Raw genomic sequence first — 22979 nt, 5'->3', positions numbered from 1 at the left:
CACAAACAGCCTGGAGCCCCTTAGGGTTGGAAGATATGTGTGAATGGATGGATGAAAACAATGAATGAATGGGGGGGGGGGCCTGTGGATGCTGGGGAAGGGGGCATCAAAGCTGGATTGGGTCCTAGCCTTGCTCAGGTGTGGCCTCAGCCGGGGAATCCAGATCACAATCCCAGGGACCAGGCTGAAAGGAGCGAAAGGCTCGGGAAGGGACTGAGGAACACAAGACAGGTCCCTGGTTGGCCCCAGGACCGGCGCTGAGGCCCGGGCCCCGCCTCCGTCCGCGCCTGGAGCTACAGGCCGTCCTTAGTCCATAGTAGGCGCTTAACTCAGGATGGGTGACGTTTTCGCTCTCCGGTTCCTGGCATCAGTGAGTGCTCTGTCAATGTTTGACAAACGGGTGACTCCACTGCCGCGCGCTGTGGGCGCACTAGACTTGGGGGGCGGTGTCCGGGTCCCCCCTAATCTTCTAGGCTCAGGACCCGCGGCGCAAGGGAACGCCTGGGGCGGGGTCGCCTGGGGGCGGGGCCTGGGGTGGGGCCTGCGGGCCGAGGGGGCGGGGCCGGCCGCTCCGGGGTCCTCCGTCGGCTCCGGGAGAGTTAGGGCTCCGAGCTGAGCGCGCGGAGCGGCTGGGGCCGGGGCGCGGATGCTGGAAGTTCACATCCCGTCGGTGGGGCCCGAGGCCGAGGGGCCCAGGCAGAGCCCGGAGAAGAGCCACATGGTGAGCGCGGCCCCTGGATGGGGAGGGGCGCCGGGACCTGCAGGATTTCCCCGCGCTGCGCTCAGTGGGGACCCGGAGCCCGGGCCCGGGTGAACGAGCGCTGCGGGCTGGACCGTCGGGGAAACCTTGTGGAGGGTTTGGGGGCCGCTTGGATTTGCCAGCCTCGCGGACCGTGGTTCGAGCTCTTGAGGGACCCCAGGGCTCCCAGGGGCAGGTCCGCCAACCCGTTCTCCCAGGTGTGCTGGAGCGGAGCGTCCCCGGGGAGTCGCGGCGCCGCAAGGCCGCTTTGTGCCTTTGAGCGCGGGAGGGTGGGCAAGTCGCCAGGCGCAGGTCCTGCGGCGTCCTCCCGCGGGGCCTCACGCGCAGACCCGCTGCCCGCCCACGCCGCCAGGTGTTCCGAGTGGAGGTGCTGTGCAGCGGGCGCAGACACACGGTGCCGAGGCGCTACAGCGAGTTCCACGCGCTGCACAAGCGGGTGAGGCGGCGCCGACCTCCCACCGGCCCTGGCCCAGCCTCTATCCAGCCCCTGCCCAGGCCCTGTGAGGCGGGCGGGCGAGCTCCAGCCCCAGCCTCCGCCACCCCCATTACTGCCTCAGTCCCTGCGCGGCCGGTCAGCCCCTGGGCCTCTGTGGGTGGGTTGGGGCCTTCCTCGCCCTCGGCGGGTCCACCACTCACCAGGGTCTGTCCCAGGGTAGAGTCTGAAGGCGGGGGCGCGGGAGGGCTTCTGGATCGGGCGAAGAGGGCTTGAGGGCTCAGTTGGGATGCTGTGATCGCACGCGGTAAACCTCCAGTAGATCAAGAAGCTGTGCAAAGTGCCCGACTTCCCCTCGAAACGCCTGCCCAACTGGAGGACCAGAGGGTTGGAACAGCGCCGGCAGGGCTTGGAGGCCTACATCCAGGTATGCGAGGGCACAGTTGGTTGCCCCCCAGCCTGCTGTGCCAGGGGTGTGGCCCAGAGAGGTGTGGGGGCATGGCAGGGAGGGAACCCACAACTTTGGGATGTTATTCACCACCTCAAGCATCGATTTTCTGAGAGTAATATAGGTCCAAACACCCCCCTTTGGCTTGTTGAAAGGACTGAATGAGGTAACGGACACAGGTAGTCCCACGTCCATGAAAGCCAGGTCCTGTCCCCTCCATGGTGAGGTCCTGTGCTGCCCTCCCGATGGCATGTAGGGTGAGGGTCCTTCTCCCAACAGCAAAGCTATGCCACGTCATGGGGTACAACCTGTGCACACAGGGCGCAGCGCTTAGAAGGGCCCTAAACCTGGTTCAATGCTCTGCTGTCATTGTCGTGAAATTCTTTTTTGGGAACAAAGAGCCCTGCATTTTCATTGACACTGCGCTATGCAAATTAGTAGCTGGGTCTCATTGCAGGTCTCCTCTGTCCTCTCCAGGGCATCCTGTACCTGAACCAGGAGGTGCCCAAGGAGTTACTGGAATTCCTGAGACTTCGGCACTTCCCCACAGACCCCAAGGCTAGCAACTGGGGGTAAGGAGGGCCGGTGGCGGGGGCCAGGGGCTGTCAGCAGTGAGCAGGTGAGGAAAGGTGTTGGAGAGCAAGCCCTTTCTTCTCACATCGGCCAGGATCCAGCCTGACATGACCACCCTCACCAGCTTTCTTGAAGTGGGTGGAGGGGCTTTTTTTTGGACAGACTTGGTTACCTCCGGAACTGGGGCTTGTTACAAATAGAAGCAGTGGTCCCCTGGGAGGTGCAGTTCTGGGCTCTGGTGTCTCCACCCCTTCCTCACGCTCCCTCGGCATCCCCAGGCAGCTTACAGTGATTTCTCTTCTCTTCAGCACCCTGGGGGAGTTCCTGCCTGGCGACAGCAGGCAAGTCAAAGCCCTAGCCCGCGCCTGGCCCCTGCCGCCCCCTAGTGGCCATATGCTAGGAGGCGGGCCTGCTGCCTGGGCCTGTCTGGCCTGGGCCCTGAAGTCTATTTTCCCTTTGGTGCCTCCTGAGCCCATTTCCCACTCACCTTTTCCTTCATGGGTCCCTGGTGGTCTCCACCCCTCTGTGGGATTCTGCCCTGCCTCCCGCACCCATGGTTCATGACCCTTTTTCCTCCCAGCTCCCAGCAGCACCAGCGGCCTGTCCTGAACTTCCATGTGGATCCCTATGTTTACACCCCCTCCCCAGGTGAGGAGGTGCCTAGATACGGGGCTAAAGGGCTGGGTTGTGGGCTTTGTTTGCATTTCTCAGCTCCTGGGACCGTGAGGCAGCATCTCCTTCCTGCTGCCCACCTCTGGAGCCATTACCTCCTGCTCCTGTCCCCTGGAGCCTGCTTTGTAGACACAAGGAAAACAAGTTTGGCTTCCCTGGTCTCCATTTCCTCAGCAGCCTGACTTCTTTACCAAGCTGATGTGAACAGCATGTGACCTGGGAATGCGGAGGCTTCATTTGGGGTGGACAGCTGCTGTCTGCTGCCTTGGCAGGGGCTCCTACTCCCAAGTGGGGGCTGAGCCCGTGAGCAGGAGCTCAAGGAGCTGCAGGCCTGAGGCCAGACCTGTTTAATTCTGTCCCACAGAGTCGCTGCCCAACGTGGTGGTGAATGGTGTGCTCCAGGGCCTCTACAGCTTCAGCATCAGCCCAGATAAAGCCCAGCCAAAGGCGGCCTGTCACCCTGCTCCTCTACCACCGATGCCCTGATCAGTCCAGAGGCCTTTGGCTGCCTCCTAAGAAAGTCATGTGCCTCTCTGCTATGAACTCCATATAAGGCTAGGTCCTCCTTTGGCCTGGACCCAGGACTTAACTACCCAGTGCCCAGTTGTGCCATATTCCCACTCAAGTCTCAGAACTTGGCTCGCTTTGGTAGCTGAAGGTGGTAGAATTTGCATGCGCTTAGAGCCCAACAGCCAAGGCTGTCAAGAAGATAGATAAGTAATAAAGGAAGAAGTCCGCCAGGTGCAGTGGCTCACGCCTGTAATCCCAGCACTTTGGGAGGCCAAGGTGGGTGGATCACCTGAGGTCAGGAGTTCAAGACCAGCCTGACCACCATGGAGAAACCCCATCTCTACTAAAAATACAAAATTAGCCGGGCGTCGTGGTGGTGCATGCCTGTAATCTCAGCTACTTGGGAAGCTGAGGCAGGAGAATCGCTTGAACCCGGGAGGCGGAAGTTGTGGTGAGCCGAGATCGCGCCACTGCACTCCAGCATGGGCAGCAAGAGCGAAACTCCGTCTCAAAATAAATAAATAAATAATAAAGGAAAAAGTCAGCTGGGTGCAGAGGCTCATGCCTGTAATCCCAACACTTTAGGAGGCCAAGGCAGGAGGATGCTTGAGTCTGGAAGTTTCAGACCAGCCTATGCAACATAGTGAGACCTGTCTCTACAAAAAAAAAAAAAAAGTCAGTTTAGAGGCAGGCTATGAAAAAGTACAGGTATATCCCTTAACATAGACTGGGGGGTGATGGCAAGGGGAGCAAAGGTGGAGGCCCCGTAGCTGGCAAAGTTTAGAAGCAGGGGGCAAAAGCTCCTGCCTGACTTTTCCTGGGCAGCTCCTGGGTCAAAGTTTCAGGCAGGATCCCAGGGAAGGGGCAGGCACCCACTGCCACAGAAGAGTTGAAGGCATGTTGGGATGTAGGCCTAGGGGAGGTGCTGCAGGCTCAAGAACCAGGCCCACACATTATATATAAAAAAAAAGAAAACCCACATTTTTTTTTATTGGTCAGTGTTGGTAAGAGTTTGTTACAAAACTGAGTCCATGGGCCTGTGGAATGTGAGGGGAGTGGGTCCGCTCCACCAGATGCCAGCACCGGGGCCAGTGCAGCTCAGAGCCCTGTGGCGGACTACAGGGCCCGCACAGACGGTCACTCAAAGAAAGAGGTCCCTGTGCCCTACTCCTTGGCGATGGCAAAGGGCTTCTCCACCTCGATCTTGCCGCAGTCTGCGATGATCACATCCTTCAGGGGTTTATCCCGGCTGTCTGTCTTGGTGCTCTCCACCTTCCGCACCACCTCCTAGAAAAGAAAGGTGGAAGTAGGAGGGCACGGTGGGTCAGGAGGTCCACCGCTCAGGAGAAAGGCCTCAGCATATGGCTCAGGAGAGCTGAGACCCACAAGTGATCAACAGCACACAAAACTGGAGGCACCAAAATTCTAACAGACTCCTGGCCAGAGCAGGGAGAATGCAGATTTGACAAGGGGATGCAGGAATTTTGTTCCTTTGAAGTAAGACCCAGGTTGGGCCAAGGGCGAGGAGGAGGAAGAGGGTGACCAGGGAATGTGGCTTCTCAGGGACACTGCGTTCAGCTGCACTCTGTATACCTCAGGGGTGGGACCAGCACATCACGGAGCAAATGAGGGGAGGGAGGCTCCGGCAGTTGTGCAGCCTTCCTGGCTGGGCTCTGAGGGGGCTGGAAGAATTTAGAACCTTGTAGGCATGGAGGTACAGGGTTTCTTCTGGACAGGAGCACTGTGCCGCATCTGTGGGTTGGGTCCTTTTGGGAAAGGGATGGACACGTGGAGCTCCTGCCCTGGGGTCTGTGTTGAATCCCCAGTGAGGATTGCCCAGTAGTAGCCCTTGCTTCCAGAACTCACCATGCCCTCTAGAACTTTGCCAAACACCACATGCTTGCCATCTAGCCAGGCTGTCTTGACTGTCGTGATGAAGAACTGGGAGCCGTTGGTGTCTTTGCCTGCGTTGGCCATGCTTACCCAGCCAGGCCCATAGTGCTTCAGTTTGAAGTTCTCATCGGGGAAGCGCTCACCGTAGATGCTCTTTCCTGGGAAAAAAGACAGAGCAGGTCGGGGCGCTGGACTGGGCCAAACCAGGCAGACAGTCGGGGCCAGGACTAAGAGGGCTTAACCTGTCCTCTGTGCCAGGCTAGGCTTGAGTGGAGTACAAGGACATAAAAGCCACGTCCTTCCTATCTTCTGGCCTCAGAGCCAAGCCATGCCCCAAGTGGGGCATCAGGCCAGGCTGATGTGGCGAACAGCTCACAGAAGGATTACTTCAAGAGGATAGTTTTGTGGCTTTTAAATAAGGCGCATGTTATCAGCTCCCCTTAGCTATGGCCCAGGCCTGCCATGGAGGGACTTTGGTGGAGGGAGGTGCCGTGCAGATGCAGGGGAGTCAACGGGGTCGGAACTCTCCAGAAAAGGAGGACTGCTGTGGCTGACCAGCCTGTTTTCCTATGAGCACAAAAGACACAGGCATAGCTGCAGAGGAGAAAGCAGCCAGAGATGGGTGGGGAGGGGCAGAAAAGAGGGGCTGCCCCTTGCGTTCTGAAGAGTCAAAGCCTCTTAACAGGGAATGAACAGGAATAAAAGACAGCTGTGAGTGTGTGTGACGCATCTGTCCACGTGGGGCTTGGGGATATGACGAGAGCAATCTGGAGTGATCTCTATGCTGTTTCGGAGATCCTAGTTCCAAAGCTGCTTCCAGGAGGAACACCGAAACCCTTCTTTTTCCCTATCACCCCTTGGAGACTGACACTGTGCGTTAGGCCCCAAGAAACTCAGCCAAAAACGAGGTCGTTTTCATTTTGTTTTATCTAATAACACCTTTCAAATGTATTGGCGTGCAAAACTCTTTTTTCCTTCTCACTGCACCTACCTTCATCCTGTGGTTCCACAGAATGGAACTGAGCTGGGAAACTGTCCTAGACCGATGCCAACCAGGAAGATGTTCCTGATTGGGCAGCAGGTAGGATGACTGAAAACCAAGAATGACCAGATTCTGGCTGGTGGGGACAGGGGTGCTTCTGCCTGTGCTCCACCTCTCACCCCCACGCTGGGGAGACTGGACTCTGCCACATGTGCAGTGAGTCCTGGCTGGAATGCTGGCTAAAAGCCTCCCCCATTTGAGCCAACTGTGGGATTTTGATTATAGTTGTTATCCAGAAAACCCCCGAATCTCCATCCTTAGCTCCAACCAGTCTCCCAACATACAGGGGTTCCAAACTCAAATGGGCATTTCTATTTAAACTCAACATACCTTGTCATCTTTCTCTCCAGACCTCAGTTATTCTTCTGATCCCTTTTCCTCTGCACGTGGCTCAGGTTGTCCCTGCCCACTCCCCATGTACTTACTCTTTCTTTCCATTCCCGCCACCACCGCTGCAGTAGGCGAGTGCTTAGGGTGCTCAGTGTGTGCGAGAGACTGTTCCAAGCATTCTTACATATTTAACGATCCACCCTATGAGGAGGAGCTAGCTCCACTTCAAAGATGAAGAAACTGAGGCACAGAGAATAAAAGGAGCCCCAGCAGAGCAGCAGCAGAGCTAGGGTTCAGACCAAGGTGGTCTCTGCTCTCGAATCTCTGCTCTCAGCCACCTCAGGATCAGGTCCAAATCTCCCTGCCCAGGGTCAGCGGCACCAGTGGCCCCAGCGGCCTGCCTGCCCTGGCCCCCACATCCTAGATCTGCCACCACATGACTCCCCTGGCACCCCAAGCGAGGGGTCATCCTCTTACTCAGCTCCGTGGCCCTGACTCCCTGCAGGCCGAAGCCCAGGCTGCAGGCCATCACCCACCTCTCTGCACTCCGGGTACAGATGCCCTCACCCCACCTTTGGCCAAGCTCCTGCCACAGAACAGCACCGGGCTCATGCCCTAACCCTGCCTCTTTTCTGCCCATTCAAATTCTCATTGAGGACCCCACTGAAATCTTTCCTCACATCCACAAGGCCATTCCCTGTTCCCTGGCCTGAGGGGATCCCTCTGCTTGTCAGCACTTCAACAATGGCTGGCTTACGAAGCACTCACTGCATGCCAGGCACTTCACACTCCAGATCTAGCCCAATCCTCATGGCCCCACAACTCTCTTCACCCTCACTGCACAGAACAGGAAACTGAAGCTCCAAGGACTCACTTGCCTGAGGTCACAAAACAAGAAGGTGGCAGACGCTGGATCGAGCCCAACTGCGTCTGACCCCGCAAATACAGTTCTTTGGTCTCTTTTGTGAGCCCGAGTCCTAAACGCTGCATTATGGCCCACTTGTACATTTTCAGTTGTTGGAAGTAAAAGGGAGCCACTGCCCCGTGGGTCTTTACATCCTCAACCCCCACCACAGAGCCCACAGACACTCATCGAGGAGTGAGCTATGTTCTAAGGGAGCAGCAGGCTGTAACTGAGCTCAGTGAGACTCATGCAGGCGTCCGGGGTTCTTTCTGTCCTACGTGTGCAAGTGAATGCCAAGGTGAGGGTCGGCCCTTACAGAGTGGTCTCTGGTGAAAGACTGTCAAAGAAAGCAACTGCTCCCACTCTTTTTTTTTTTTTTTTTTTTTTTGAGATGGAGTCTTGCTCTGTCGCCCAGGCTGGAGTGCAGTGGCGTGATTTCAGCTCACTGCAACCTCCGCCTCCTGGGTTCAAGCAATTCTCCTGCCTCAGCCTCCTGAGTAACTGAGATTATAGGTGCGTGCCATCATGCCCGGCTAATCTTTTGTATTTTTAGTAAAGATGGGGTTTCAACATGTTGGCCAGGCTGGTCTTGAACTCCTGGCCTCAAGTAATCCAGCCACCTTGGCCTTCCAAAGTGCTGAGATCACAGAGTCACCATGCCTGGCCCTCCCACTCTTGATGGGGCTTCCAGGGTAGCCTGGACAGGCTTTGGGCACCTGACCTAGAATCGCGTACCCACATGTCTTCACTTTGCTTCCACACGCCTCTCTCCCCAATCCCCATTCTGAAGAGGTATCAGGAAAGGTCACCAGGCTATAGGCCTGGATCAGCAGGACGGCCACCTGGGAGAGATTCTCTTAGGTCTACCATCAGGTCCACCCCATTATTCTCTCTTCTTTGTACTGGGTTCCCTCTTCAAAGAAGGGTGCTGCTGGTCTCAAAGTAGGTAAGTAATAAGTAGGCCTGCCTCTAGAGCCGGGGAAGAAAGAGGCCTTGTCTCGCCAGCAGAACCTGGCCCTCCCACCGTGGAGGCTACACTGACATACTCCTTGGCCCAGAGGACCTGTGGTTACCTCCTGTGCCATCTCCCCTGGTGAAGTCTCCGCCCTGGATCATGAAGTCCTTGATTACACGATGGAATTTGCTGTTTTTGTAGCCAAATCCTTTCTAGAAAAAGGGAAGAGAAGGTAAGGAGGTAGTATGGGGCAGCAGGAAGACATTACATTAAATAGGCCCCACAGGAACAAGTGCACAACTCCTGCTCGCAGAAGAGACACCACTGCTGACCACTTTCACTGTTCAATGTGCTACTAAGTAAGCAGGCAGGCACCACAGGACAGGCATGGTACACACAGATGTGGAAATTCCTCTGCCTCCATACAATTCCCAAGCTTTATATAATTCTACATCACATAATGCTTTCCCCCTCATTTCTTCCAATCCTAAGAGCAGATACAAGAAAACTGAGAAGAAAGGTCACCTGCTGGCTCAATGGAAAGTTAATATAAACTGAAATAGGGCACTGTTGTTTCCTTAAAACCCATTGCCCTCACCCTAGGTGAAGTCTCCCCAGGAAGCTCTGGACCCCTTACGCTTTTTTATCTCATTTTTTAAATTTTATTATTATTATTATTTTTTGAGACGGAGTCTCGCTCTGTCGCCCAGGCTGGAGTGCAGTGGCACAATCTCGGCTCACTGCAAGCTCCGCCTCCTGGGTTCACGCCATTCTCCTGCCTCAGCCTCTCCGAGCAGCTGGGACTACAGGCGCCCGCCACCACGCCCGGCTCATTTTTTGTATTTTTAGTAGAGACGGGGTTTCACTGTGGTCTCGATCTCCTGACCTCGTGATCCGCCCGCCTCAGCCTCCCAAAGTGCTGGGATTACAAGCGTGAGCCACCGCGCCCGGCCTAAATTTTATTATTATTTTTTTGAGACAGAGTTTCTCTCTTGTCGCCCAGGCTGGAGTGCAATGGCACAATCTCCGCTCACTGCAGCCTCCGCCTCCCAGGTTCAAGCAATTCTCCAGCCTCAGCCTCCTGAGTAGCTGGGATTACAGGCATGCACCACCACAATGCCCAGCTAATTTCTGTATTTTTAGTAGAGATGGGGTTTCACCATGTTGTCCAGGCTGCTCTCGAACTCCTGAACTCAGGTGATCTGCCCTCCTCGGCCTCCCAAAGTGCTGGGATTGCAGGCGTGAGCCACCACGCCTGGCCTGTTTTTTTTATTTTTGTTTTTGAGATGGAATTTCCCTCTTGCCCAGGCTAGAGTGCAGTGGGGCAATCTCGGCTCATGCAACCTCCACCTCCTGGGTTCAACCAATTCTCCTGCCTCAGCCTCCCAAGTAGCTGGAATTACAGGCGCCTACCACCACGCCTGGCTAATTTTTTGTATTTTTAGTAGAGACAGGGTTTCGCCAAGTTGGCCAGGCTGGTCTTGAACTCCTGACCTCAGGTGATCTACCCGCCTCAGCCTCCCAAAGTGCTGGGATTACAGGCATGAGTTACTGCGCCCGGCCTTTTATTTTTAATTTTTAATTTTTTTTTTGAGACAGGGTCTCACTCTATTGCTCAGGCTGGAGTGCAGTGGCATGATCATGGCTCACTGCAACCTCCATTTCACTTCAGCCTCCTGAGTAGCTGTAGCTGGGACCACAGGTGCACCCGGTCACACCCAGCTAATTAAAAAAAAATTTTTTTTGGCCAGGCACAGTGGCTCACACCTCTAATCCCAGCACTTTGGGAGGCCAAGGCAGGCAGATCACCTGAGGTCAGGAGTTCGAGATCAGCCTGGCCAACATGGTGAAACCCTGTCACTACTAAAAATACAAAATTAGCCAAGCGTGGTGGTGCATGCCTCCCAGCTACTCGGGAGGCTGAGGCAGGAGAATCACTTGAACCCGGGAGGCGGAGGTTGCAGTGAGCTGAGGCCGCACCACTGCACTCTAGCCTGGGCGACAAGAGTGAAACTCTGTCTCAAAAAAAAAAAATTTTTGTGGGGGTAGAGACAGGGTCTTGCTATGTTGCCCAGGTTGGCTTTGAACTCCTGGGCTCAAGCAATCCTCCTACCTTGGCCTCCAAAAGTGCTGGGATTATAAGTGTGAGCCACTGTGCCTGGTCAGGGCCTCCTTACTCTTAAGAAAGGGCAATACTGTGTTCCCAGGACAACAGGCAGTCGGTGCTCAGTGAGTGAGGTCCATGCTACAGACCGACTGAACTCTGCAGGTCAGTTTGCTGCCACCCCCAGTGCCAATTTCACTTCATTAGAGTTGACTACCCCTGCTCCAGCCACTTACCTCTCCTGTAGCTAAGGCCACAAAATTATCCACTGTTTTTGGAACAGTCTTTCCGAAGAGACCAAAGATCACCCGGCCTACATCTTCATCTCCAATTCGTAGGTCAAAATACACCTGAGGAAAGAGACCATTTCCAACTTAGCTTCTTTAAAGGGGCGTTGCTAGGGGAGGGAAGGTACAAGAAGCTAACCTGAGGATGGGAGAGAGAATAGAGCCATATTTTTAGAGAACTGGTTCTGAATCTGATTTTGGTGACGGTAAAAATCCTATGAGAATCTAATGAAAACTCCAGACCCCTTTCTTGGAAAACATGCTTATCTATACCCTCCTTGGACTACAGGATAACAATATTTGCTCTAAACAGCTAATGGACCCAGATTCTAAAAATTAACATTAGAAAACCCACAAGGAGCGGAGCCTAAGTTCACCACTTAAGTTTGAAGTATATATACTGTGTTTTGTAATTGGAAGTGGCTAAAATTTGGCTTAAGCAGAAGGATTAGTAATCCGGCAGGCGTGATCTTTCACCATCTCCCCAGCACTGAGGGGTGTTTGCAATAAAGGCTGCTCTGAGACTGCCAGTGCCGGCCCCAGATGGGTATCCGGGGATCCAACTAACTCCCTGGGTCAGGGCAGGGGCTGGCGGTGTCGGGGTGGGTCCGGGTCGTTCTCTGGACTGAATGGGCAGGACGGCCCAGACGCCACGAGGCCACAAACAGAAGCCGAGGGAGGAGGGGCTGAGCCAAGGCCAAGCCAAGGCCGCCCGGGCCCGAGCTCCGGCACCGTAAATGCCGCGGACTCCACCGGACCTTGACGGTGACTTTGGGCCCCTTCTTCTTCTCATCGGCCGCGGAAGGTCCCGGCAGCAGCAGGAAGAAGACGGACCCCGCGATGAGGGCGGCGGCAAGGAGCACCTTCATGTTGCGTTCGGAGAGGCGCAGCATCCACAGGCGGAGGCGAAAGCGGACCGGACAGCTGAGGCCGGAAGAGGGTGGGGCCGCGGTGGCTAGGGAGCCGGCGCCGCCACGCGCGGGTAGGGGGGACTGAGGCTGCTCGCGGGCTCCGGGCGGGCGGCGGGCGCCGTTTCCCCCCTTCGGCTCGGCGCCAGATAGTAGGTCCCCCTGCGGGGCGGGCACCGACGCGGGCTCGTGGGTGGTTGCCACGTTATTGCTCCCTCATTGGGCTCCCGGCAGCCCTCTCCCGCCCACAGGAAGGCCACCGGCGGAAGGCGGCCCCGCAGAGCACGGGCCCGGGCTCCGAGAAGACCACAAGCCCCGGCATGCTCCGCGGCCTGCCCGCCCCCGCGCCCCGCCGCGCCCGTCCCGCCCGGAGCGCTGTTCCACTGGCCTGCGGTAGCTGGCGCTTGAGGTTAGCAAATACGTGGGCCTGGACAGGGGCACGGGACGCTTGTCACTGTTTTGGGCCAATCAAGTGTTTGTCACCGCCAAATTGGCTCTAAACGTTGTGGCTTCCAGACACTTCAGGGACATTTATCCTTACCGAGCGTGACCTTGTACGGCTCCTTCCACTTGTCTTGCAAAACTTGCTACACAACCCACTTCCTTTTTTACTGAGGCCGTCAAGTTACTACCCATTTTTCTCTCCCTTCTGTAATCTTGCTGTGCTTACTGATGTATATATCAATGGACATCTTATCGTATACGCTGTTCTTAACTTCCTTTACCTTTTCCCCCAATAGACTACATTTTTTTTTTTCCGCGCAAGGGACTGTGTTGCATTTACTCTGTCCACAGGTCCCTCACAGCGCTGCAGTGATTGAAATCAAGCACAGCGCTGCAGTACTGAGTGCCCAACAAGTCCTGGTTGGGATAGCTTCACATCCGCACTGACATGAGAAATAATTTATGCCACGGCCTGAGGATACAATGCCTTTTTTCCAGAGGTCAGGGATAGTTACTAGATGTCCCCACAGGGCTATTTTCGGTCTTCACACACTTAGTGTTGTCCCACTCTACAACATACTTTGGTACTGGGAGTCTTACACACCAAAACACAAACTTTCAAAACACAAAACTTCCAAAATTTGGACCTATGGCGTTAAAACGTCTTTAAAACTGATTTTCAAAGATTAACTTCGTAGAAATTCCAGGTCATCACAGCACAGATTATAGGCAGGGCTCCACTTACATAAATTATGCAGTCTTCATGAGGCGCTGACCTGAGACTGAAGTTATGCAAGGCCACTGGCATTAACTTTGTTGTTCATTACAGCGGCCTTACACAGGTTGTAGAGCTTCAAGACAGTTCTCTTATTTCCCATCCTTGCACCTCAATTCAGACAACCCCAATCAGGAGGAGGTTTTAAACATTGTTATACTGACAAAGATGATCTTCCAGATCCATCACTCATCCCCACTTTTTTTTTTTTTTTTTTTCCTATTTTGTTAAGCCTCTTTCTTCACTCACTGGTCTCAGGCTGCCATAGCCAGAGAAAAATGTTTACTAAATCATGTTTTCTTTTTTTTTGAGACGGAGTCTCGCTCTGTCGCCCAGGCTGGAGTGCAGTGGCACGATCTCGGCTCACTGCAAGCTCCACCTCCCGGGTTCACGCCATTCTCCTGCCTCGGCCTCCCAAGTAGCTGGGACTACAGGCGCCCGCTACCACGCCCGGCTAATTTTTTGTATTTTTAGTAGAGACGGGGTTTCACCATGTTGGCCAGGATGGTCTCGATCTCCTGACCTCGTGATCCGCCCACCTCGGCCTCCCAAAGTGCTGGGATTACAGGCGTGAGCCACCGCGCCAGGCCTAAATCATGTTTTCAAAGTAGCCTCCGGCTGGGCACAGTAGCTCATACCTGTAATCCCAGCACTTTGAGAGGCTGTGGCAGGCAGATGACTTGAGTCCAGGAGTTTGAGCCTGGGCAACATGGTGAAACCTGTCTCTACAAAAAATACAAAAATTAGCAGGGCGTGGTGGTGCGCATCTGTAGTTGCAGCTACCCCAGAGGCTGAGGTGGAGGAATCACCTGAGCCCAGAAGGTCAAGGCTGCAGTGTACTGTAATCCTGAAACTGCACTCCAGCCTGTCTCAAAAACAAGGAAACACTCAAAAAACCCAAGTAGCCTCCTGCACATGAGGAGCTAAGGCTAAAATGGCATTACAGCAGCCTTTCTCCCACTCCCACTTTCAAAAGACATCAGGTTGATGGATAAAATGCTCTCAATGTGAAACTTTTCTCTCATGATTCTTCCGCTGCTACTTGCCTGTGAAAAAGTAAAGAGTAGTAACAAACTGGAAGGAGTCAATCATGCCCAGATTGACAGTTGTTCTGTTGGCTACATATGCAGTATGGTTTTACATTGCTCATGGTAGTTCTATCTTCTGTCTGGACATATATTCCGCATTTGTAGAGCAGAATTATAAAGCTACTAAAGTTGTTCCACATATCAGATCCTGATTTCCTGTGTTCTACCACCTGAGAACAATAGGGACCCAGGAACTAACATATGAGTGATAATGTCCAAATTCTTCCAGGAATATTTATTTGAGACGGAGTCTTGCTCTGACGTCCATGCTGGAGTGCAGTGGTGCAATCTTGGCTCACTGCAAACTCCACCTCCCAGGTTCAAGCAATTGGCCTGCCTCAGCCTCCTGAGTAGCTGGGATTACAGGTGTGCACCACCACGCCCAACTAATTTTTGTATTTTTAGTAGAGACAGGGTTTCACCATGTTGGCCAGGCTGGCCTCGAACTCCTGACCTCAAGTGATCCACCCGCCTTGGCCTCCCAGAGTGCTGGGATTACAGGTGAGAGCCACTGCGCCCGGCCAATATTTATTTTTTTAATTAAAAAATAATTTTCTTCTTCAGCACTTGAAGAGAGACAGCAATATTTATTTTTGAAGTGACTCACAGGAGAAGACAATATTTAATCCAAGGAATGAAAGAATGCCAAATTATCAGGCATTTATTTTTGTTCACAGGAGCCTTGAATCGCATCAAAGTAAGTCCTAGCTAGATTGTTAATTACAAATGAGCCAAGGGAGATTAAAAACAGACAAACCAATCAACCAACCAAACAAGCAGAAGTAGCCAAGAAAGGTAAGACATTTTATTTTACATACAAAAAGGGTGCAAACTGAGTCCTTTCCTCCCCAAACTGGGGAAGAGGTATACTTAAAGATCACATTTGTGTTTTCCATGGTGCCCTAGGAAATGGGCTACTCTGAGATCACATATCAGAACCCATTTCCATTTTCTCCAAAGAAGGCTACTTCCTCTGCAGAGAAGCTTTTCCTAATGGTGCACAAATATCTCTCCTGGAGGAACCATTTCAAATACACTTGAAATTGACATTCATGTTTAAAAATACTACAAATTTCATTTTCACAGCTGAGCTTTGTGACCAGTGCCAGGGTTTATGAAACATTATACATCTAAAAAAAAAAGTAAAAAAAGAGGCATTTAACAATAATCAGACACATCCACACATTAAAACTGATTTCCACTGCTGATTTATACATTATCTAGTTGTTTAAAAATCAATCAACATCCCAACATCTTTTTAAGAGTACAATGGGCAAAGATCAAAGACAGATAAATAATAATATAATAAATTAGAGCATGTAATACATCCAATGGGAATTGCTGAATCAACATTATTTTCCATTGGGGGTATATATTTTTGGTTTATCTTTATCTTTTCTGCTGTTATTTTTTTTCTCTGCTTGATAAAATGGGGCTCATTCCTAAAGCCAGCTTGCTGAGACACTAATTTCAGAAGCTCACTTGTCACTTGTTTACCTCTGAGAATACTCAGGAACACATGGTTCCCAGCAACTTGGGCTGGGTCTTTATGGAAGTGAAATGCACATAGATGAACACACGCACTCACGTGCGCACACACACCACACACAGACACGCAACACACACTTCCATCTGTAAATATATTTCTCCCCAAAGAAATGGCTCATCTTTCCTGAGACACTCCTAATAGAATGATAAGCCTTCTAAAAAAGGCTTTTGGTGCAAGGGCTGGCCTGGGATTTGGTCTGGAGCTCATGAACTGAAAATGTCTCACCTGTACTGAAAGAGGGGTGGGTGGGGACATTCAGAACAGCTGTCCTCTTGTGGGTATTACTGGAATGGCTGCACCACACCCCCACTTATTACCACGAATAATCCTCTGCTCTGAGACCTTATAGATGGTGATGGCACTGGGAAAGTGATTATGAGGAGTAAAAGAAGAAAAATAAAAGAGATTCTGTCTACAGAACTGAGGTTTCTTTGTAACATCAAGTTTGGTAATCAAACTAGAAATCCAAGGAATACATGTTCACTTTTTCCCTTGAAAGGTGATTTACAAATACTGGAAGTGGGTTTTCTGGTTGTGTTTTGAGAAAATAGGTCAACTACCACTGTGTATTATCCAGGGAACCTACTCACTATTTTGAATACAATGAGAAACCTATTTTTTTGTACTTAGTCACCTGCAAAAGGAGTTAGGAAAAACATTTTTAAGACTGCTTGCTGGATAAAAGACTTTCAAGATTCCTTACTTGTGGCTAAAACATTGCTTAAAACTTTATAAACCCAAGTAAGGGCGATGGTTGCCTCTTCTTTTTCTTATTCAGAAACAAAATCACCCCCCACACACCAAAAAACAAACTGAAAACAAACAACAACAACAACAACAAAACAAAACCCAAAGCCAAAGGAATCCCAATTTGATTCCTATCAACCCCTCATGGGAAAGACTAGGAGTCTCTGCCGTCAACCTCTAGATAGGACTTCCCTGGAGTCTGCAAAAGCAAGAACCCGAGAGATAAGTGCCTGTCACTCACGTGGCCAATTCAGATGGGTTGCCTAATTATCCTGGCTCCCTGAGGGTTTCTGGAATTCATCTGCCCACCATAGGGCAATGGTGGGGATGGTGGCAGTGGCGTGGCAAAGGCAATGTTGGCTGTATGGTGTTGCAGGCTCCCAATCTGAGAAACGAACCCTAATATGGTTCTGACACTGGAGACAATGTTGTTAGGGCAACTCAATGGGAATGGAGAGCTGGTTTAAATGTGAAATGGAAGAGGTGGCTGGGACACAGGAGGCATGTGGGCTTGGGAGATACATCAAACGAAAGTTCCTCTGAGAAGACGTTTTCTTGGCTGCCATGGAAGTTCTCATTTTTGAGAAATGCAAGCCATGCTTGCTCACTGGGAGGAGGAATGGATTTTATCTCTTACATAAAAAAGTTAAGGCTATAATCTTTAGTAACCACTTTGACATTACATTATCATTGTTACATATTTCTGGCATTAAAAGTGGTTACTAGCACTGAAAATCAACACTGAATATGCACTACCAGCATATCTTTCCACTGAACTAAGTTTGGAAATTACTTTAGGGGTGATGGTCACCTTTTCTGGCTAATGGGCAGGGACTGTTTTCTAAGTACTTGGAGTTCATTTAGAAAAAAGAGACAATCAACACGTCTAGAAACCTCAGGATCTTTGCTGTCATCTGTAGCTCATGCATTCCAATATAAAATGGGATTTTAACTGGAAGCTAATCTTGCACCTTCCTAGACCCTGTTTATTGCCAGACAGGCCCCATAATAGCAGAAGAATGTCAATTAAGGCAGTCATGAGTGCACACTGGCTGTCAGGATGCTCTATCCACTCTTGGGGGCAGTCTGGAGTGAGATCTCTGGAAAGCGCCAAGGTGCGTAGAGCAAGTTGACCAACTCTTACTGCAGAGACACAAGTGATACCCTGGTCAAAAGGGAGTAGGGGGGACCATTTATGCCTTGGTGGAGTCTTGGCCTTTGTGCCTCAAATCTGTTTAGGATGCAATGTCTGAGGGACTGTAGAGCTTGAGAAAACTCCTAATGTATACTATTAAGGGTTTTTATGAACAGATGCTGAGTTAGCTTTCAGGAAAAACAACTGCATCAATCCCAAAGAAAAAGATCCTTAGGCACCACACTTGTGAAATGGAGAAAGCTCAGAAACTACAGAGCAAGTGGATGGGTGGGGACAGTCAGCGAGTGCATGCCCTAACCCCAAGGATCTGGCTGAGGCATACAGCTAAGGAACTGTAGCAGTAGGGCTGAGGAGGGAGCCCTGATTTGTTGATGGGGCTGAAACTGATGGCCAATTGCATCTAGGGTACTCAGGTTTTTTGCTTAATTTTAAGGAAGATCCCATCAGAATCTCCCAGGTCTGGGACCACTTTGAAGTGCCAATGGCCCTGGAGGGATCACCATTACCCTGCATGCTAAAGGGACCTGGGATTCTTTACCTTTGTTATGAAAACCAAATATCTAGTAAGAGATTTGTGGAGGTTGGAAGGTGAGAACAGTGTTTTAGGAAGGACAGTCCCCTACAACTGATCCAGTAAAAATTTTAAGACAAAAAAAAAAAGTCGCAAATCCAGCTGCAAGGCAGCTTGCCCTGCAGCCAAGCTGGTCAGTGCCTTTGCTTTTGTGTGTGTGTGGAAGCAGGGTGAGGGGCTGAAGAGAGGCACTCAGTAAAGTATAGAGTGCCAGGATGCTCCAGGCATTCCCACCATTTCCCTCTGCCCCTTTTTTTTTTCTTTTTAGACAGAGTCTCACTCTGTTGCCCAGGCTGGAGTGCAGTGGTGCGATCTCGGCTCACTGCAACTTCTGCCTCCCAGGCTCAAGTGATTCTCTTGCCTCAGCCTCCTGACTAGCTGGGACTATGGGTGCATTCCATCATGCCCAGCTAATTTTTGTATTTTTTGTAGAGACGGGGTTTCACCACGTTGGCCAGGCTGGTCTCAAACTCTTGACCTCACGTGATCCACTTGCCTTGGCCTCCCAAAGTGCTGGGATTACAGGCGTGAGCCACTGCGCCTGGCCTCCCTCTACCCTCTCGAGAGGCAAGGCATTTTCTATACAGGGGTGAGGAAAAGTTAAACTTTCTATACAGTAAGTTAGCACTGCCCAAATCCCAGCTGAGAAACGATGTAAATTTTAGTGACAGGGCTGTAACCACTAGGTAATGGCAAGGACAAAAATCCCAATATTCAGTCCTTGTAGGGAAGGGGTGTGATACTGCATCTCCCTGCCACTCTATGTTTCATATATAAAACATTTATAGAAATGACATATTACCATCTTTTCATAAGCTAAGCAGGTTTGATGCCAGTGAAATGATATTCCCTAGCCAAGGTCCAGTGGAACAGATGAAGCCCAGTACCTCTGATCCATGTTAATGTTATTTCTCCTCTGTGTAAGGTACATCAAGGGAATTTTTCAAGAAATGGCAACTACCAGAAAATATCTCCACACCCTCCAGTCCAAAAGACAGCCCTACACCTCAAGCCAGAGGTGAAGACTTCTAAGCTCCACAAACCATCAGACTAGGTCACCCACCAGCCACTGTGCTCCATGGTTAGCTCTCTACTCCCAGATACAAGACCTCTTTCCTGATGTAAATGACCTTTTCTCTTCTGTCACCTCTGGAATGAGGAGTCATTGTTTGGTTAAGCCACTAAACTCAAATGAAAATTGGGCATGAGAAGAGTAACTCCACACATGAAAGCCTTGTCAAACAGTGAATGAGGAACCAAGATCCTTCACAGTAGTACCTCATATGAAAACACCATGGGGGGAGGCTGAGGGCATACCGGGAAAAACATGCTTAGAGGCATGGCCACCTTTCTGGAAGGAGTCTATGTGCAATTGAGAAGATAATTTCAGACTTTTCATTCCAGTCTCCTTTTCCCTGGAATGTTCCAGCACCAAACAATCTTTCCCTCCTTTTAAATGAAGCCCCATAGACTGCATCTTAAGCCTACTGCTATGGACCTGCTGGGAGAAGATCTTCATAAGCTTGGTTTCTGATAAGGCAGGCCAGCCCAAATGCTACAGCTCAGCTATTGGGGCAGATAGGATACACCAATTTTCTTTTCCTGGCCCTATAATGCCACACCCTGAGGTCCCTCTGGCAGGTGGAAGGCAGGTTCACTGTCCTCCTCTTTTTTTTCCACTAATGGCAATATGGTGGTGGCTGTTTCATCACTAATTTTTCCCCCAAGTCACCAGGAAGTCACTGGCTATCTAGTTGGAAGTCCCTGGCAGCAGAGGAAACAATTTCAATTTTTTTTGTTAAGCATCTCCTTCTCTGGGATGAGCTGTTTCCTGGTCACAGTCTGGCTCGGCTGGCTCATTTCATGTTCTGGAGAGCTAGGTTTTCAAACTGTAAGCTGATTAGGTCAAGATGCTCTGGTAGGGACATTCTTCAGCTGCTGAGAAGATGAATGAAAATTCAAGTATGTTTTCTTGCCAACCTGAGTGTTCACTCAGAATGACACCGAGTTTGGCTTCTCTTCTGGGTGCTGCAGATCAAACTCTTTCCACTGAGAATGTCCTCTGGACGCATGTTCTCTCTGAATGGCTTGGCTGGCCCCATCCCCCTCAAAACAGGTAAAAGTAAAACCCCCAATATAACCAGACACAATATGCATCTGCCATGTTTTTGTTTTTGTTTTTGTTTTTTTAAAAAAAACTAAAAGTGCAACAAAGTCAGTTTTCTTTCCTTTGCTCAGAACAATTTTCATTGTCCTACTACCTGGAGAAAAGAGTTTGTCAAAAAAGCTAAGAACGCCAACACACAGGGACAGTAGACTGCAGATTGCTCACAGCTTGTGTCCTACAGTGTAACTTCACAGGAGGGAGGGAAGAAGGAACCTGAACCCCAAGGCCAGCTGGGATGAATGCCGCACAGGCACAGAGGAAGAGGAAACCATACTGCCAGGCACACGTGGGACACGGAGAAGGTTCTTCTCCAGCCTAGGTCTGTCATTTTCCTCCTACCTTCTTGGCCTTACCCCCAGCCTCTTGATCTCCTTCTGCAGACAAAGCCTTTAGCTCACTAGGTTTTATGCTGGAGAGGGTTGAGGGTGGGGTAAAAACCAGGAGTAAACTAAGGGGAAGAAGGAGAATAGTAGTCCTTGAGTTTTTGTGAATGACACCTTCACTGTAAACAATGGGAAGGAGAGTCAACCAGGCAGCCCTATGGGCAAGCAGTGGAGGAACAGCAGCTCTGGGACCTGCTCAGAGCCTTAGGCAGGCGGAGATGGCCAATGACCTACTAGGCCCTGGCTGCCCGCACTGGCTCCTTCTGGGGGCATCTGTTTTCTTCTTTTTGGTTTGGATATCCACCCTCCCCCAAAGAGGAGTCCCTTCCAATGAGAAATGGCAGGAGCTGCAGGTACAATTGAGTCAGAGTCCCCAGGGCCTGAGGACTCCTGGGAGGCACTGGTCACTTGTGGCGCTGAGCAGTCTTCTTCCTTTTCCTCTTAAAGAAACAGCAGCACCTGGAGCACAAGGAACATTGCAAGTCAGTGCAGGAGGCCTGCAGCTTCCAGCAGACTTCTGCCTGCTTCTGCTTACTGTAGGGGGTGGAATTTTCCCCCTGGCACCCACCCATAGGGACCACCCACCATCTACAGTGCACGCACTGGAGGCAGTGGGCAGTGTCTGCCAGAAAAGCCAAAGGAAATAGCGGCTTGATTTCAATCTGCAGTCATCCTACCTAATTATCAAGATGGTGCAGAATAGGCAGGGCTGAAATAGGCATTACTGGAAGGAGGATGAAGAAGGCTCATAGTTTAGCACCCAACCCAGATGCTTCACCTTATCAAGAGCCAAGACTGGGGGTCCTCAGGGCTGCATAAAAATAGTCTACATTGTCTACTCCTTGATACTGAGGGCACAATTATTTAATGCAACTCACTGGCCAGAGGGCAGGGAGGCTAAAATAAGGCAAACAAATCCCATGATAAGTATGATGTCTGGAACTCTAGGAGGATCTCAGGATGTTACCAATGAAGGATTAAGGATTCTCTCCATCCCCCTCTCTGTCCTCACCCACCGAAGTAGGCAGGAGAGGCCCTGACTCTAATAATGACTGTGAGCCACATCTCCTGACATCAGTACAGCTCCCCTTTTCATTTGGAGGGGACCACTGTCACAGCCCAAGAGCTGACCATCGGGATGCTCTCACTCCCCAATTTAGGGAGTGAGATACAGGGCACTCCCCAGTTTAGCTTCCTGAGACTGCTGCTGTGCCAGATGGGGTTTATGAACTGGCCCTGTTTAGGATGGAGGTGGGATTGGCTCCTTTACGAGTCCTCCAAGTTCTGCTCCCTGGGGACTAGCCACAGTTCTGGCACATCCCTAAGTCTGAGTATCCCCCCTCTCACTCCTGTCTTTAGAACAGGAAGAATCACTCTTGCTCAGGCAGTCCAGAAGCAGGTGATGAGTGCTGTGGCAAGGTGCACAAGATATGTCCTTTCTGGGGAGCTGACACATGGGGAATGAGAATGAAAGGGACAGAAGGTGGTGGATGAGTCAAAGATGCCGGATGATGGAGGGCAGTAAAGTTGGAAGCATAGCTCAGACTTGCTAGATCCTTGAAAGAAAACTTTTCTGAAAAAACTATCTTTGAGTCTCTTGCCTAGTCATTGCAGGTATAATGCCAGCAATATTCATATGGAAATAAAGACTGTTACTTACTTCCCATACCCCTAGGTATTCCATTGTAGCCAAGATTCCCTCTCTTTTTAGTTACACTCCTTGGTATTCCTACATCCAATGGACTAGTTATCAAAAACTGGAGAAAGTTTCTAAGAATGCAGAAACAAACATTTACACAGACCATGATGGGCTTTAATCGTATCTGAATGAATCAAACATGAAAATTTTAGAAATAGGAGTTTCTTTTTTTCTTTCTTTTTTTTTTTTGAGACGGAGTCTCGCTCTGTCGCCCAGGCTGGAGTGCAGTGGCGCAATCTCGGCTCACTGCAAGCTCCGCCTCCCGGGTTCAAGCCATTCTCCTGCCTCAGCCTCCCAAGTAGCCGGGACTACAGGCGCCCACCACCACGCCCGGCTAATTTTTTGTATTTTTAGTAGAGACGGGGTTTCACTGTGCTAGCCAGGATGGTCTCGATCTCCTGACCTCGTGATCCGCCCACCTCGGCCTCCCAAAGTGCTGGGATTACAGGCGTGAGCCACCGTGCCCGGCCAGAAATAGGAGTTTCTTAAGAGGGTCTTTGGAAAGATTTTCTCTGAAAGTATCAATGACGTTTGTGATGTACTATTAATGGGTGCAAATATAATCACTAAGCAAAGTGTCA

General features: G+C 51.0%; 3 protein-coding genes across 17 annotated transcripts in view; 1 reads left to right on the top strand and 2 right to left on the bottom strand.

Annotated features, from left to right (window-relative positions):
* The first annotated feature begins 600 nt into the window (after positions 1–600).
* Positions 601–3931, top strand: SNX22 (sorting nexin 22). The gene is made up of 7 exons (XM_032175832.2): positions 601–721; positions 1113–1196; positions 1516–1620; positions 2119–2213; positions 2523–2555; positions 2795–2862; positions 3251–3931. Exons 1-7 carry the CDS (start codon positions 647–649, stop codon positions 3370–3372), a joined length of 582 nt encoding a protein of 193 aa, XP_032031723.1. The 5' UTR covers positions 601–646; the 3' UTR covers positions 3373–3931.
* Positions 3932–4353: 422 nt separating this feature from the next.
* On the bottom strand, positions 4354–11969 carry PPIB (peptidylprolyl isomerase B). The gene is made up of 5 exons (XM_032175831.2): positions 11670–11969; positions 10861–10974; positions 8639–8732; positions 5263–5447; positions 4354–4683 (listed from the first exon to the last, which is right to left on the bottom strand). Exons 1-5 carry the CDS (start codon positions 11802–11804, stop codon positions 4561–4563), a joined length of 651 nt encoding a protein of 216 aa, XP_032031722.1. The 5' UTR covers positions 11805–11969; the 3' UTR covers positions 4354–4560.
* Positions 11970–14695: 2726 nt separating this feature from the next.
* CSNK1G1 (casein kinase 1 gamma 1) overlaps positions 14696–22979 on the bottom strand; it is a 235182-nt gene continuing 226898 nt past the window's right edge. For 7 of the 15 annotated variants that reach the window (XM_058427276.1, XM_058427274.1, XM_058427286.1 and 4 more), the window contains one exon: positions 21384–22469. In XM_058427276.1, coding sequence (XP_058283259.1) covers positions 22352–22469 — 118 coding nt within the window. In that variant the 3' untranslated portion in view covers positions 21384–22351. Of the gene's footprint in view, positions 15257–20307; positions 21159–21383; positions 22470–22979 lie in introns of those variants that run through there. The other 8 variants (XM_058427281.1, XM_058427283.1, XM_058427288.1 and 5 more) reach the window with 4 other exon arrangements.

The sequence above is a fragment of the Hylobates moloch genome, unplaced genomic scaffold (genome assembly GCF_009828535.3).
Source record: "Hylobates moloch isolate HMO894 unplaced genomic scaffold, HMol_V3 SCAFFOLD_14, whole genome shotgun sequence".
NCBI classification, from domain to species: domain Eukaryota; kingdom Metazoa; phylum Chordata; class Mammalia; order Primates; family Hylobatidae; genus Hylobates; species Hylobates moloch.
This window is presented reverse-complemented; position numbering and strand designations above follow the sequence as displayed.